This window comes from Schistosoma haematobium, chromosome 2 (assembly GCF_000699445.3).
Source record: "Schistosoma haematobium chromosome 2, whole genome shotgun sequence".
Classification (NCBI taxonomy): domain Eukaryota; kingdom Metazoa; phylum Platyhelminthes; class Trematoda; order Strigeidida; family Schistosomatidae; genus Schistosoma; species Schistosoma haematobium.
In genome coordinates, this window is record NC_067197.1 from 18,902,015 (window position 1) to 18,919,038 (window position 17,024).

Genomic DNA, 17,024 nt, shown 5'->3' on the forward strand with positions numbered 1-17,024 from the left:
TTCTAGTATGGGACTCCTCGTTAGTATGTATTAACAACACGGAATATATAAATTGTTGATCAGTTCGAACTTCTGAACAACTTATTTTGCAACTGTTTCAGTGTTATAATAAAGTCTGTCTTAGATAAATTTCAACTAGCTTATTTTGTATACTAACTGCATATAATTACACCCATTTATAAAATGCTTATAACCCATGGCAAAATTAATTACTGTAAAAGTAGAACGGAATGATCCCATCATTTTTACATCGTTTCTCTAATTTTTTTGAGGAAGCGAGAAGCTATTCCAATGGAATTGAAAGATCATATATATGATGCGACCAAATGATATACCATAAGAGTAAAAGTAGTCGATAGAATGAAGTGCATTAAAATAAATGACAGTTAATTACTGTTTTGTGATATTTACAATTAGGCTAAAATAACGGTTAAAGTGACCTTTATTTTGAGCTGTAAATTTCTCAGTTTACTCTGACATAAATTGCTAATATCATTATTGATATGAAGCGCCAAAAACTGTTTATTGTTCTGTTTGATTTGTCAACTGTTAACATATGGACTGTTGTTAAAAGATTGATGTAATGTTTTTGTTAACACTGAAGTATCACCATTACTTTTTTGTCATACATAAAATATGAATTTTTTTGAAAATTCACTACAAATTATTTTCGTTTTTCCTATGGTTGAAGCGATTACGAGTTCACCTAGTCTGCAAACGGAACTAAGACTCTGTGATCAAAGACCAATAAGTTAGATATTCTGATGCGTACTAGAGAGAAAAGTCGAAGTTTGGAACGGGGAAGTCTGTTCCGCGAGTATTAAGAAGTACAAGCGATCCCCACCCGTCTAGTCGGAAATACGCACATTTATATATTGGTTTGTACACCCATTTTTCATTAATAATCAAAACAAATAACATATATGAATAATATTTCATACAAGAATATCAAATGTTATACAGAATAAAATGTCATAGGGGAAGACGAAACAAATACAATACTGGGTGATCATCAAATTGAATTAAAATGGAATTAATGTTGAGTAAAAATCATAATGAATACATCAATCAAATTTTGACCTTTCATCCCGTCATAACAGTTTTACAACTATTAATAGAAATTAAGCAAAAAGTTATTAGTTTGCATAATTATTTATATATACATTATATTATCAGAAGGGCGTTTTGTGGGGATTTTAGTAATTTTAAAGTTGAATTCATGAGTTTAATTCATGAGCTAGACAACCATGAAAAACCTGGAAGCACTGGATGGTTGTTTCGTTCTAGTATGGGACTCCTCAGAAGTGCGCACTTTTTCATGGTTGTCTAGCTCATGAATTAAACTATAAAATATACACTGTATGTTAAATATACTAAAACGTAAGAATGAAAATTTCTAAATATTTTTTATATAAAATGACTTTAAACATTGTGTTTAACTATGTTACTTATGCATAACATTGGGATAAGAAACCTTTTTTTCTGAAATCAGTATTATTTTAAAGAAAGAAACAAAATGTTCTCCCGTAATTATTTATCTTTAATGAACAAGTTTAAATGAAGTATGAGTGAAAAAGATGATTATTTAATGAATGTTCTCCTATTTTCCCTCCCCCCTTTTATCATTTATTCTTTCATTCTATTGAAAGATTATGTGATAAACAATGTACATCCCCTTATTTTAATCAGCTTAACTTTATCAAAATAAAAGTTATTTAATCAAAATCTACAGAGGGATGATCTATATTATGCTAATAAATCATATTTACACATTTTCTTAAAATAACTATGACCTCATTTCAATCCGAAACGAAATAAATTACTATAGAATATAAAGAGAACATTTATTAGTTCACTATTCAATATAATTTGATTCTCTTGTGGTTATATATACATATATATTCTGGTTACTATAAACCTCTGAGCCTTTTACTATCAGTTCATTGATTCAATTCATTTCAGTAATTTGAAGTAAATAAGTTTATTATTATTATTATTATTATTAAATTTTCTTTCCTTTCAGAACATACAACTTCATCAATAATGCTTGAAAAGTGAAGATTTTGTATGTTAACCTTAATAAGAATGTATATATCAAAGAAGAATGAGATAGCTACTTGTATGTCTGTTTGTATACACATATATATATATATATATATATGGTCATATTGTCAAGTTTATAATGAGGAATAAACTTCTATAAGTGGTGATTTTGTTTCAAGATTATTCATATTTGCATATATTTATTTATTTTGGAAATAATATTAAGAATAGCTACATTTTTTATCATTTAGAAAGCCTGGAAAAAAAATAAAACTAGGATTAATAAATAAATTCTGATCAAATTAGATTGTAATGCTTCAGGCCAATTGATTAATAAGCGTAAATTGTTTTGTTATTAGTTGTAAAAGTTGTAAACTGTCAAAGTTGACGTACAACAACATTATGTTCTATACACTTGAATAGTGACAGGTAATATGTGATCAATATAAGGTATTAGTACAAAGTAGAATAAATGAAAGGTTTATTTTACCCAACAACAAAATTGGTTACTAATACAAAAACCAAAAACTGTAACCTGTGTTGATTATGATGAATGTATTTTGAAATGTTACTAATCATTGGACAAGAAGGAATGGGATATATTCTATCTAAGTGGTAATTCAAATCTAAATTATTCTTTGGTGTATATTGATAATCAGGTTATTTCTAGCAAGTTGTTTTATTTATAAGAATTGTTCCTAATAAAACAGAATATGTAAGACAAAATATTGAAATATATTATAGTGGTAAATGTATAGGACTTTAGAAACAACTTACGTTACTGTCAATTATATAATAATACATTTACATTACTTACTTACTTACGTCCGACATGAGGGGTAACAGGCGTAAGTAAGTAAGTAGGTAAGGTTAATGCATTATTATATAATTGACAGTAAAGTAAGTTGTTCTTAAAGATTTTTTGAATGCACTTAATCCAATCAGATCTATTTTTAATCGATTTTGGCTTTATTTTTATTGGTCTATACTTAACGATGGTGTTTTATTCATAAATAGAATTTATTTAGGTATTAAAAAAGTAACTCTTGAGTCAAATGGTTGATAGAAAAAAAAACATATTAACTGTGTTATTGCTTGTGATCAAATACGGGTTTCATTGATTGAAAGAAATTTAAAGAAACGCCTGTAAGCCGTATGAATTTACAATACTTAACTCAATCTGAGGTATTTAAAATTGTCATTACTTACTTTTGAGGTTAAATTAAATGACAAGTATGCCTGTGGTTTCTGCTGGAACTATCAAACAGTTACCGTTTTCATAAACAAATTTTGAAAGATGTAGATGGACAGTGGGTTAAACCTAAAACAATCACTTGAGTTATATAAGACACAACTCAAATTTCCCACATAAAACAAACATAAAAATAAATTCATTAAACAATCAATAACGTATGGAAATGAATTATGACATAATATTAAGCCTTAAGATGTTTGAATGCTTGAATTGATTATTTATTGTTTCAAGTGTTGCAATATATTATCAAACAGTATACTTACCTATTAATGGAAATGAACTTGAAGCCGATGGAATGGAATTCTCCAACAGGAGCAATAGAAGGAAGAATGCAAGAAAAATGTTCATACCTTCAATAAAAAAATGTTGATTTTAAAATTATTAGTTAAACAGCTTAATGATGATATAGGTTAAACAATTTTTTTTATATCAGTTTATCATTACATAAAATAAATATCACAAATGGAAGTTTGTTTATATGCCTAAGAAATATTGGCTAAAATATAATTGAAAGGCTAAATTAAACTAAGCAGCATACATAATGATTAGAAATAAACTTCAAACTTACTTATATCAAAAGGCAACCTTTTTACAGTCATATCACTGCAATGGAATACAGTGGTTAGTATTTTGAGATCACTGTGAATGCTTAACGAAACAGAATATTAAAAAATACTTTTTATCTCTGTATTTCAAAAAACTATGCCCGGGACATGTTAAACACTTCTTTCTGACACTTAAGACTTTATAATTATGTGATTATGTAGTTTGTATCTCATAGAGAATAAAAGATAATGTATATATCGAAGAATATAAATCATAATAGCCATTAATATTTTGATAAGTACAAATAATTATCATTTTCACTAACACTCTCATATTCGATTCATTATACAGAACAGTTATTTACTTTAACAATTGTAATAATTATTTAGCTCTGATAGCATTCATTAGAACAAACACAACCCAGGAATTCATGGTTTCGATAGTGTAATAAGAAGATCAAGATTAACAGAACTATGTGATATATAATAGCACAATACATTTCGAACAATCTGTTAATAAAGATAATAAAGAAAATAATATGAAAACAAGTTGAAACCTCATCAGTCTGGATTACTTCAAAATTCTTGATTCGATAAATGATTTTGTGAATCATCGGACTGTAAATGCAATAAACATTAATGATAGTATTACATTCATCTAATTTTAAAAGAAACAGTGATTTATATTAATTTAATAATAAAACACCGTCTGACTATAGGCTTTCTTAATGAATTATCTTCTTGTTGTTATGGAGAATGCAAAAACAACAAACAGTAAATAATTATAAAATTCAAACGATAACTTTAAATAATGAATAAATAATTTCAAAATATGAAAATGATATTCAACGGACCTTTCTTCAGATGTATATAAAACAAGCAGATTGAGAGTTAAACTATGACATGTCATACATAATTTGCTGAAAGTTATTGATGGAAAGAGAAAATACAAAATACATTGCTCAGTCAATTTTTGTTTATCATTATGTAATTGTTATATTTGGTAACATTTTATTAGAATGATACAATTTTAGACTAGTGACTATAAATTATCAATGTAAATGATCTTTTCATACCCTTTCTCTATTTTTTTTGTTGATTATATTAACCAACCCTTTTAAGCTGAAATTGATAAAATCTTTACAATATAGTGTAAAATATTGAATTATATCAATTTAAATGTGTTTCTATGCATTAAACTGGCTACTGTAATACTCTGTAAAGCTAAGAATGAAGTTAACCGAAAACATACGTTAAAGCACATGTAAATTCTAATCATTAAAATTAACAACATTCCTTTTACAAAAGTCAACATCATATTTTATCATAATTCAACAACTAACTTTAACGGTTTCTAATAGATTTACAAAATGTACATAGTTGCATATAATAAATAACAATCAACCAATCAATGTTATATAACTTGATCAATATTTTGGACAACAATATCACATTTAACTGTGTTTACTTATATTTTAATCTTCTCATCGTCATCATCATCTTTAAATCTTATTGTGTGTCATGATTATTATTGAAATTATTATTGAAAAGGGTACAAAACGTGATCATTGTATTTCCCTTTTATTCAAATAAAAAGGAAAGATGACATCCAAATCACTATATATCCTGATAAACATTATGTATTTCTCTTTCTTTTCTTTTCGTTTTCGTTGTTGCTTAAAGCAAAAAAAAACAATTTAATAAACAGAATTCAATAGATGAAAACAAAACAACTCAGTTGATCTTCACAACAAAACTATTTAATAATCGATTTTGAATCATAATCTAAGTTTCAGTATGGTGGATTGTTTTTTTCCGTTGTTGTTGTTGGTTCCTTTCATTTGAAATGAATCGATTATTGCTGAATGTTTACATTCATTAGAGTTCTATCTACTAGTTTGGTGTATTTTTTTGTTATTATTATTGTTATTGTTTGTTTTAGATTTCAAGAGTGAAATTTATGGAAAATCTTTGTTTTCTCCTTTATTTTCGGAGAGGAAATAAATATTTTATGACAGGAAATATATTAATCATTATATATACATATATACATAAGATATAGATTTCCCAATTATTGGCGCCTGTCTGTATCATTTTGTCTTTGAAATATAAGATTTTGTATAGTTAACCTGAAATCACAACTTCCCTCGTGTGTATTGAGATATTTTACTTTTGAATAATAATTTTCCCCATATACAATATCGAGTAGATATAACTATCCAGTTAAATAATCATTATAATGGATTCAAATCTATTTTTTTATTTAAAATATTAAACTATAGCACACTACTAAATACTATGAGTGACTTTCATTTTGTTATGAAATTGATCGATTAATAGTAATGATAAGTAGATCAATTTTTTATCTTTTAAATTATTATTTCTAATGTAACTATTTGTTCAGAAAACTACATGAAATAATATACCAACAGTAACAGTCAAATCGATTATAATTACTAGGTGTTTTCGGAAAACTATTGTCACCAACTAATCATTATATATCCGGTAAGATAAAATGAATTCTGCTTTTCTCTTTTTTTTTTCAATAAATTTTAAACTGGTTGATTGTATTTTCTATTCATGTTAAGTGGAAAAACTGATGAATCGTAAGTGTATATTCCAACAATTATACGTTACATGGTAAAACCATATTTAGTACCGAACAAGTTAGAATTAAAAATGTAAATTCTAATCTTTTTGTGTAAAATGAATAAAATATTTTCATCGGAGACTTAAGTTACGGTAGTATTTATAGAGAGTAAATTTGTTATGTGCTGAAATGTCTTATGATTCCATCACATAATATAAATGAGATAATAGGCAATAAAAGTGCATGAAACAAAATTTCTAGTATAAATTCTATCTGATACATAAATTAATAAAAATTCGCACCGTCCTTCTTTTCCGGAGTAAACTCTTGAATCAAGTCATATCATTGGAAAAATATTGAATAGTGAAGATATTTTGTTCATCGAATGGCATGACATGCTAGACCTATTATTTGACTGGTTGTGAACAAATTGTTTCAATACATAAAGCCGTAGAACTTTGAAGAATGATGCACATATATTTGTTGGAATGCTATAAAACCTATTTATAAAAATATATTTGAATCCTTAAGTGACCAAAGCAGACACTAATAAATTCTCGACTGAATGAGCTTTTGTAGAAGACATGATCTACTTTAAGGAGGCGAAAAATCCACTGTAAACCCTAAAAAAACTAATTATTTTCTTATAAACATCATGTATACCATAATCTCATCACTTTTGCTAGCTCTCTGTACTGATTAATTAATAATGAACATACAAATCACCAGGTTATTTTAGTCGATAATAATCGTTTTTAATATGAAATAGTTTTACATGTTACAGTGTGGAATGCTTGATATTGTGAACAAGGACGTAATTTATTGGAGTGAGAGGAAAAAATTAAAATCAATATTTTCCAATCATCCATAGGAAATTATCACATTTTAAGGAGGAGTGAATTAGTTCTGTGCTGGTTAATTGCATATAACTGCTGGTTACAGATGATTAATCTCATGATATTGTAAATATGTGTTCATACAATAAGTCGTTGGTTAATTGAAGTCAAATACTACTCAATTTAATTTATATTAATTTGACAGTGAATTAGTGTGAATAATAAGTTAATTTGGGTATTTTTTGACTGATTTTTTGTGTTAGATGAATCCTCGTCTATCGTCCCTATGAAATTTACAGTGTCGTCCGACTTACAATTTTATTGTTGAGGTTTTCTTCGGATATGACAACGCTAACCTTGAATTTTAACTTCACTATTTGTATACAATGAGCATTCCCTTCTTATTTATTATTACATTATTATCTGATTGCGGTTAATTCATTGTATTTATGGGTTTAGAGGATTCGAGTCTCGTTGCTGTCGGATTGGCTTGTTGTAATGATGGTTTGCGTAGAAGCTAACTGGATTTAAGATCGTGGAGAGCAATGACATCTGTATAATACAAGCCACTTGAATTGATAAAAGTATCATACTCTTCAAAAATATTGACAACTATTATTTTGAAGCATTTGAAATGATAATCAAAGGATTTCAGTTTCGGTTTCAATGTTTACACAAACGCCGGTACCCTAAGCTAATAACACAAAATGAAGCGAAAGGTGAGTCCTGAATTAAAATCCTCATCAGTATATAAAACATAAGTGACATAACATACATGAGGATTTAAAAAAATATTTACTTTTAAGAATTTTATGCGTAAAGGTGTTTGCATCACATAAGGGTGAATGGTTCACAAAAGCAAGTAGTTGTGTTTAAAAGAAGGAATTCAACAACTCTGACCTAATAACATCCAAAAATTAGTGCTCATAATAATGACTACCAGGAATCCAAACAATCATGAAAGTTTAAGTACATTTAAGTCTTATTGGATCCTCATTTTAAAATCATAGATCAAAAAAGTATTTGACGCTGACATCATGTTGTCAAATAGGTTATCAGAACATGTAAATCAGTCATCAAACCAAAGAAATTTTGTTGTTAGTTGAGTGAATTTGACCAGTGTAAACCACTCGATCCACTGTTTATTCTAGTTTGTACTTTTTTTTAGCTAAGTGTATCTACAATTCAACAGAAGCATCAACCATCGTGACAACAAGTGGCATTGCCAGTGACTAATATGGATCGTGATTAATTCTGTTAATCACTTTGCAAAAAAATACGTAGCAATTGATATGCAAAATAACATTTTCGTGATTATAAAGAATCATCGGTCCCGAATAATTCACATAATCAAACGGTATTTCATGACATACATTCAATAACAAATAATATGATTTGAATTGCTAAAACTTGACAAAAAGGCAATTACTATTATTTGTTTACACATAAATTCACTTAGATGCAAAGTAAAGGATTCTTGTTTACATAACACAGCCATATATTATAATCATTCTCTTAACAAATAATTTACAATGTTCTATAATAACTTTGTTTTTCTCTCAATCATTTGATCGATAAGTATTTGCAAAGTCATTATTACAATCATTGTTAAAATGAATTCAATTTTTTTGTCCTAATGATAAAATATAGGAAACCGGAAAAGAAGTGGGAAGAGTAAAATAATAGAAACTTGACGAAAGTCTACCTCTGATTCGTATTTCAATAAGCCTGTGAAACATACCAGCAACCGCAGTAATGATAATAATAAATATAATAATTTTACCTTCATTATTATTCACTCTATGTAGCTATATTTATGTTTTATTGTTTGTACGTGTGTGTGCTTGTAAACAAGAGAGAGAGAAAGAGACGTAAAAGGTGTTTATCTTCAAAAGTGAAACAAAAAAGTCAGTTGCGGACAAAAATGGAAAATAGAGACAACAAAAATGGAAAATATCTCTCATTTATCAAATTTTTTCGTTGAATACAAAAGAATTATGTGAATAGATGGTAGAAGTAAGATATAGTTGAAAGATTTCTAATCGAAAATAACCTACCATAATGAAGTATACAAAATCGATCAGTCATCTTCGACCTTATTTCCTACAATTATCTCAAAATAGTTCTTCATCATATGCCAAAACCATTTACATCAGTGATATCTTATTTCAGTTGCATTCTCCAAGTTAAGTTTATGAACATGCATACATATCCATCGTTAAGGAAGTAAAAGGTTACCAACGAACCTATGAAATTAACTACTGTTGGACAAGAATGAAGTTATTCGTCAGTATCTTGATACATTCCATGTGATATTTGACTAACAGTCGGTTGCAAATTAATGTTTATGAATAATAAGACTTTTAAAATTTACGAAGTAACTAAACACAACTACTATTGAGATTGAAATAAGATCGCAATATCGTATATACTAGATAAATGGTTCAATACTGATAACTTACATAAACCTTTTGGTAAATTTACACTGACTGATCATTAGACATCAAGCGATCCTTATCTAATTACTATTACGGACTGAACTCTTCTGGTCTATTACAGTGTAATTACTAGTTAAACCTGATTTTGTATAGATTTCACGTCCATAGAAGTAGTGGGAAGAAATTTTAAACCTAGCTTTCGTATCTACAGTTGTAAGGAAAAGTTCATTATGAAGTTAAATCAGTATTGCAGACTTGAAAAACGTGATGATAATTACTACCTAGAGATCAATAAACATGAATATCTCAATCTTGAATCAGATGATTCACAGAAACTAAGAAAGCTCAATCGAGTAGTAGATCGAATAGAATAAAAGTAACAATTAATCATACAAAAAACAGATGTTGCTAAAAGAATACAAAGAACAACAAGTTGTCACATTAACTGTAATCGAAACTTGATTCAGCACTATCACAGCAGATTTTAAGTAAGTGGTAAATGTCATTGAATTTTTCAAAGATAGAGTAAAAGCGAATCTATGGGTTGATACTAAGATGTACTATCATTTTTTGTAAGACAATCACTGAGATTCAAGAACAGAGGAGCAGATGAGTAGAACAGTTTGAAGGACTTTTAGATAGACCAGCTTCAGTGACACCACCAAACATCGAAGCAGCACATACAGACCTTGCTATATGTGTCACTCCTGTGGTTGACTGGATTATGAACATCTCGATATCTGAGAGGGAACACGGAATACAATGAACATCTTTGATGCAACTAGAAGATTTGTACTTCAAAGATTACTTAACCCATCTATCCCATACACACGTACAAATGAAGATGAAGTAAACTAGTGTAACAACAGACTCTGCACCAGTAGGCCTCAACACACATGAAGAACGGAAGAAGATCCTCAAATAAAACATGAAGAACACTAACGCAATCATACTTGATGGAGGATCTTTGTAAGAGGTGGAAAGTTTTACATACCTGGTAAGGATCATCGGTGAACAGCCAGGATCTGATGCAGGTGTGAAGGTAAGGATTGGCAAAGTGACGGCAGCATTCGTACAGTTGAAGAACACATAGAACTCAAAACAATTATCAACCAATATCAAAGTCATAATTTCCAATGCGAACATCAAGACAGACCTAATATACGAACCTGAAACTTCGAGAACTATTACAATTATCATCAATTACCGTTGGCTAGATGCTATCAACAACATCTTACTGTAGAAGAGAACAAACCAACTTCCATTTGAAAAGAAAATAGGTAAAAGACGTTGGATGTGGGTAGGACATACAATATGGAAATCATCAAACTGCATCACGAGGAAAATGCTAACTGGGATTCCTGAAAGTTTAACAGAAACGTGGAAGACCCAAGAACACACAATGTGGAGAATCGGAAGCAGACATGAAAAGAATGACTAGAAACTGAAAACAATATGAAAGAAGAGCTCAGGACAGAGTTGGTTAGAGAATGCTGGTGGGCGACCTATGCTCCACCATGAGTGGTAACAGGTGAAATTAAATACATAATTATCATGCGTGATTGTTTTTCCGTTATGATTCAGTTATTTAAAAAATAATGAAATTCATCAGTGATTTATGCTGTATATATAAAGGTGATTCTTTGTGAAACCATTTGGATTATTTACATAGATGTTCAAACAACTAATAGCGAATCATTTGTACTCGTTATTTTAATCTTTCTATTGATGTAGAATGCAACTGATCAATCTTATTTCGGTATGTTTGTATCTTGTGCAGATTACCTTGATATTACCATTAAAACGCAAAAATTCCAAGCATAGTCGAATAGTGCTTAAAAGTGAGATTTATGACGTGCGTTTCGTTCTACTTTGGACTCCACAGCTGGATGAACCTGTACACCACTGGTGATGCTAACACAAGCACTCGAATCCTATATTCTTCGCTTCAAATGAAGAACACGTTAACAATGAGAATCTTCAAAGAACCTTCACAATTGAATTCAACTCCTCCACCCGATTGTACTAGAAAGTGTCTATTTAAATTCTTCTGGTGTTTGAATCGGAATGTAGTAGATTAGTGTTCTAATGTGAACATTAATACTGAAGTGCATGTATATCCAATAGATGAGCACTAAAATAGGACGAAATGCGTATCCTAGGTTCTACTGCTATCTACTATTTATCTCTTTTTGTAAAGCTAATAAAAAGCGTTTTATATTTACGACTGTGCAACGTTTCTCATTCATCCATAAATCGGTTATTCTAAATTAGAAAAAATCTAACTCATGAAAACCTGAGGGAAATTTTTAAAAGTACAAGTTTTTCTGTAAATAAGATTGACTTGTAAAGACTTATGAGCTGATTCTTGAATTATTAAAGCAATGATGAAACGTTACAGCAAGTGGTCAAGTTTTCAGTTAATTTAGGGTATACTGGAATTCTGTATACATGAAAACATTGTTTCCTGAGAATGTTTCCTTGAAGTTTTATACAAACGTATCTGTGGTTCATAGATTTAACTTGAAGAAATCTTCTATGCTTATTCATACACAGTTTCAAGCATCATCTGAATAGATATATTTACCCAATAATCAGTTAACTTACCAAGAACCATTTTTGCCGGTGTCTCAGGTGGAAGCCAAAATAAAACTAGGGTTAATGAAGACAGTAAGAAACAAGGTAAAATCAATATATAGTTGTAATAAGCTGCTTGTCGTTCAATTTTGATGAAAAATAATGTATCAGAATATTGTTCTGGACAGCATGGATAAGCGTGTGTTCTATGTTTTTGCCAATAATTTAAAACTGACCATTCAGGACTTTCAACATAATCTTTCATACTGAAACCTTCATCATAAAATGTTATATTAACTCGAGCGCTAAAATAAAAGATTTACAAACAAGTAAATAATTCATTTATAATTTTACCATATAGTTAATTAAATGCAAATGATCAACTAAACTGTTTCATACTCATTTTTTCAATATTCATATGATTACTTACTTACTTACTTACGCCTGATACTCCTCGTGAAGGAGCATAGGCCGCTCCATCCAACCCTGTCCTGAGCAATCTTTTCCAGCTCCTTCCAGTTCCAACTAATCCTTTTTATATCTGCTTCTATTTCCCGACGTAATGTGTTCTTTGGCCTTCATTTTTTACGCTTCCCCTCAGGATCCCAAGTCAGGGCTTGCCTCGTGATGCAGTTTGACGGTTTGAGTAACGTATGTCTTATCCATTTCCATCGTCTTTTCATAATTTCATCTTCAGCTGGAAGCTGGTTTGTTCTCTCCCACAGAAGGTTGTTGCTGATGGTATCCGTACAATGGATGTTGAGTATCTTGCGTAGACAGCTATTTATAAATACTTGTACCTTTTTGATGGTGGTTGTTGTAGTTCTCCAAGTTTCATCTCCGTACAGTAGGACTGCCTTGACGTTGGTATTGAAGATTCACACTTTGATATTGGTTTAAAGTTCTTTTGAGTTCCATATGTTCTTCAATAGTAGGAATGCGGTCCTTGCTTTGCCAATCCTTGCCTTCACGTCTGCATCTGATCCTCCTTGTTCATCGATCATGCTTTCCAGGTATGTGAAGTATTCTAAATCTCCCAGAGTTTCGCCATCAAGAGTGATTGGATTGCTGTTCTCCGTGTTGTATTTGAGAACGTTGGTTTTCTCCTTGTGTATGCTGAGGCCTACTGATACAGAGACTGCTGCTAAACTGGTTGTCTTTATCTACATTTGTTCGTGTGTATAGGATAGGAGTGCTAGGTCATCTGTGAAGTCCAAGTCGTCTGATTGATTCTGAGCTGTCCATTGTATTCCGTGTTTTCCCTCAGATGTCGAGGTCTTCATAATCCAGTCGACCACCAGAAGAAAGAGGAAGGGAGAGAGTAGGCAGCCTTGTCTGACCCCGGTCCTTACTTGGAATGCGTCTGTCAGCTGTCCTCCATGCACGACCTTGTACTGTAGTCCGTCGTATGGCACTTTTACTGAATAGTTATCAGTTTGATAGTTCGAATCATTTCATAAATCTTAATTACTTTATAAGATTTTTTTTATTTTTAGTTTAATAAATGAATTTACTATAAATTTAAAGATATTATAAGTCAGCAAGATCTACACTGAGTCGGATACTAATCTTCGAAATGATTTATTCATGGGTTAAGTTAATTTATATTGTTCAGTTGCTTATTGAATTTATTCACGAATAATAATGCTTATTCATCTTTCATATTTTATTTATAATTTTTGAAGTTGATTTATTTTGCTGATCAAACCTTAGACTTTTAGTGGATTAGATTTGTTTATTTGCGTTATTTAAAAGGAAATAAAAAGACTAATTATTTGTCTCGGATGCAAACTATAAATAAACTATAACACGCAATAAGGTCTGTTTTTTTCTCTTCAATTATAGAAAATGCTATAATTATTAAAAGGTTAGTTGATAGACTATTACTATTTTGTTTTTTAACTAGAAATAACTCTCTATTCTACAGCTTGTATTAGGGTTATCAGTTGCATCTTAGTAATCTATCTGACTTCTATGTCTATGCATACAGATCTTTATTTATCATAATCAGACTATTAAAAAGTTTTTTTAGGGGGGGGGACAAATTATTGCCTGAGAAATGTATTGTTTCTACAGGCAGAAAATGACAACATTCAGTAATTAATTTTTTGGCAAATCAAACTGGTTAATATTGATATCTAATGCACAGCATCAGATGCTAATTTTGATGAACACCATCATTTTGAATGTATTATTATTCAATCATATAGTTAGTTGAATCACAAAATATATTTTACTAGAAAAATATTTCATTACGATGAATTAGGTTACCTAATATTATTGATGAGATATAAATTTGATACCTTACTTGATTGAATGGAAGTACTCAAAAGATACCTTACAGTTAGTGATTATGTGCACAAATTTCGATTTTAAATTCTTCATAAGTAGACTTCTGGTTTAGTCATGTACACGTTATTATACTTATGTATTGGTGTGTGGTTGGGTTTTTATGGAATAATGTCATACGTTTTATGGATTAAATTGAATAGAGAAGAATAGGAAAATAAACCGCTTTCTGTGTTTGTTTTTGACTGCTTATCGGATTAGAGAAGCATGCTGAACTGATGAGCATAAAAAATTCTCTGTCATTATCCATGGTCATTGAGTTATTGTTTAGGTGAAAATCATTATGTCACTATAAGGCCAAAAGGTCACTAGTTCTACAGGCATAAGGCGAAATGAGTCAGAAATAAACTGTGTAAACAAATGCTTCTCTAATTAGTGACCTGATCACGAATGCTTCCAAAAAAATTATTTTTTTAAAGATGCGACAGTTTAATTGTGAATAATTTATGATGTGTAGTGTTTAGGTGATGATACATGATTAGTATAAGAAGTGATTTGTATCCGTAATTGAGAAGACCTGGGTCTGAAGTTGTGCTTAACCAACTATAACAGTGATAAAACAACACGTGCTCCTATCACATATATCGATGCTCAGTTTTGTCTAGAATAAGAATCTACTAGGAAAAGGCTGATCGTTGGGCAAAACAAATCATGGAGTCAGTCTGTAGAGTCACTGACTGCTGAACTGAGCAATGCCGGTTGCTACAGGCCACACTGTCAGTTTCCGAGTGATAACCGTGATTAATCCCTGGAGAACCTGTGTGAGGTAGGTAGCCCCGATGCATCAAATCCTTATCTTCCTCCGAGTCGTCATTTTCGATATTATTTATCTCTCGAGTTCATTCCTCTCATGAACAGTGTTCTATAATGTTTTATTTCTCTTATAATGATTGAGACTACTATTATTTCAACTTTTTGTTTTTTCTCCTGTTAATTTTATTTCAACGTATAGCTTCAATTTTGTAACTTAGGATGATGCATATCTATTCCTGACTCGAAATAAAGTTTAACCAACAGGTTGAAAAACTGCCAAACAGTCTCACAAAGTCCCATATTACTAACAGTATTTATTCGTTTCAAGAATTTATACACATAATTCATTTCTTACCTGTCAAAAGTCCATGGTCCAAAGCGAAGATAACAGACTTGTTTATCATATGGAAAATATTTAATCTTCACAGGACATGTGCTTTTATAAATTGCCATTGGATGCCACTCTACTACACCATTGTGATCAACTCTTACAGCACATTCTCGTCGTTCTTCTAAGCGTTCATCGGCGCTGAGTTGAAAGAAAAATAATCATTGGGCTTAAAATAATATTTCATTTAACATTTAACATCGAATTTTATCAATTTAACTGTACATTATTAGATACAATTAAAACGTTTCAATTCACATTCATTAAATGCAACTTATAAGTTGAATAGTTGAGATCATGAGCCAATTGAAGCTAGACCACCTTGGAAAACGTGGAAGCAGACGGCCGTTTCATTCTATTGTGGGACTTCTCAGGTGTGCGTATCCACGACCCCGCCTCGCGGGATTCGAACCCAGGACCTATCAGTCAGTTCAATCTCGTATGTTGTGAGACAGTAACTGACTGATGACAATGGTAGATGTGTCGCTCGATTTCGTACATTAGTTGAAGTTAAACATTAACACCGTTGGATGCCGGCTGAGTGGTCTAGTGGTTAAACGCTAGCTCGTGAGACCAATAGGTCCCATAATAGAACGAAACGGTCGTCCAGTGCTTCCAGGTTTTTCTTGGTGGCCTAGTTTCAACTGACTCATGATCTCAACTATTGAAGTTACTACAATCTCCACAAAACTCCTTCTGATTATAAATTGAAATTCTATAAAAAAAACAATGTGAATACTGGAGAAATATAAATTTGTCAGTAAGGGTTACGCTAGATAATTACATTTCCGATAAGCTAGATTTAAGTTTTCTGATGTAGAGTTGAGTGTCTGTGCAGATATCGATAGATAATTGATTTATTATGTGAAAAAAATACATAAAATACAAATAATTAAAGAAGTGATAAGAAAAAAATGGTTGGAAATAAAAGGAAAAAAAACATTGGTAAATTTGTTTAATTTGAAATATTATCAAACTAATTCAGATTTTGTGGGTGTTCAAAGAAAAATGTTGAAATATTTTTTCCCTTGAATTATTCACAAATTAATATCATTTGAAGTTTTGTTGAAAATCAAGGAATAATGAATAACGGATTTATCATTTCTTTGATCTCTTCAATAGTTCTGTCCACCATGGACCAAACTTAGAAATTTCAGCTCTCTCAACTAGCCGCTGATCGTTGGAAATATTTATATACAATGATATGTGTTACGATCAGGCTAATTTTTTTGTGTACCTGTTTTTAAATT

At 30.4% G+C, this 17,024-nt stretch overlaps 1 protein-coding gene across 2 annotated transcripts in view; it reads right to left on the minus strand.

The window, feature by feature from the left end:
- CHRNA2_6 (Neuronal acetylcholine receptor subunit alpha-2) overlaps positions 1 to 17,024 on the minus strand; it is a gene marked incomplete at its 3' end in the record, with an annotated part of 82,873 nt that overhangs the window by 15,617 nt on the left and 50,232 nt on the right. The window contains exons 4-6 of one of the 2 annotated variants that reach the window (XM_012942153.2): positions 15,742 to 15,915; positions 12,315 to 12,589; positions 3,562 to 3,648 (exon numbers count right to left, since the gene is read on the minus strand). In XM_012942153.2, coding sequence (XP_012797607.2) covers positions 3,562 to 3,648; positions 12,315 to 12,589; positions 15,742 to 15,915 — 536 coding nt within the window. Of the gene's footprint in view, positions 1 to 3,561; positions 3,649 to 12,314; positions 12,590 to 15,576; positions 15,916 to 17,024 lie in introns of those variants that run through there. The other variant, XM_051214525.1, reaches the window with a different exon arrangement.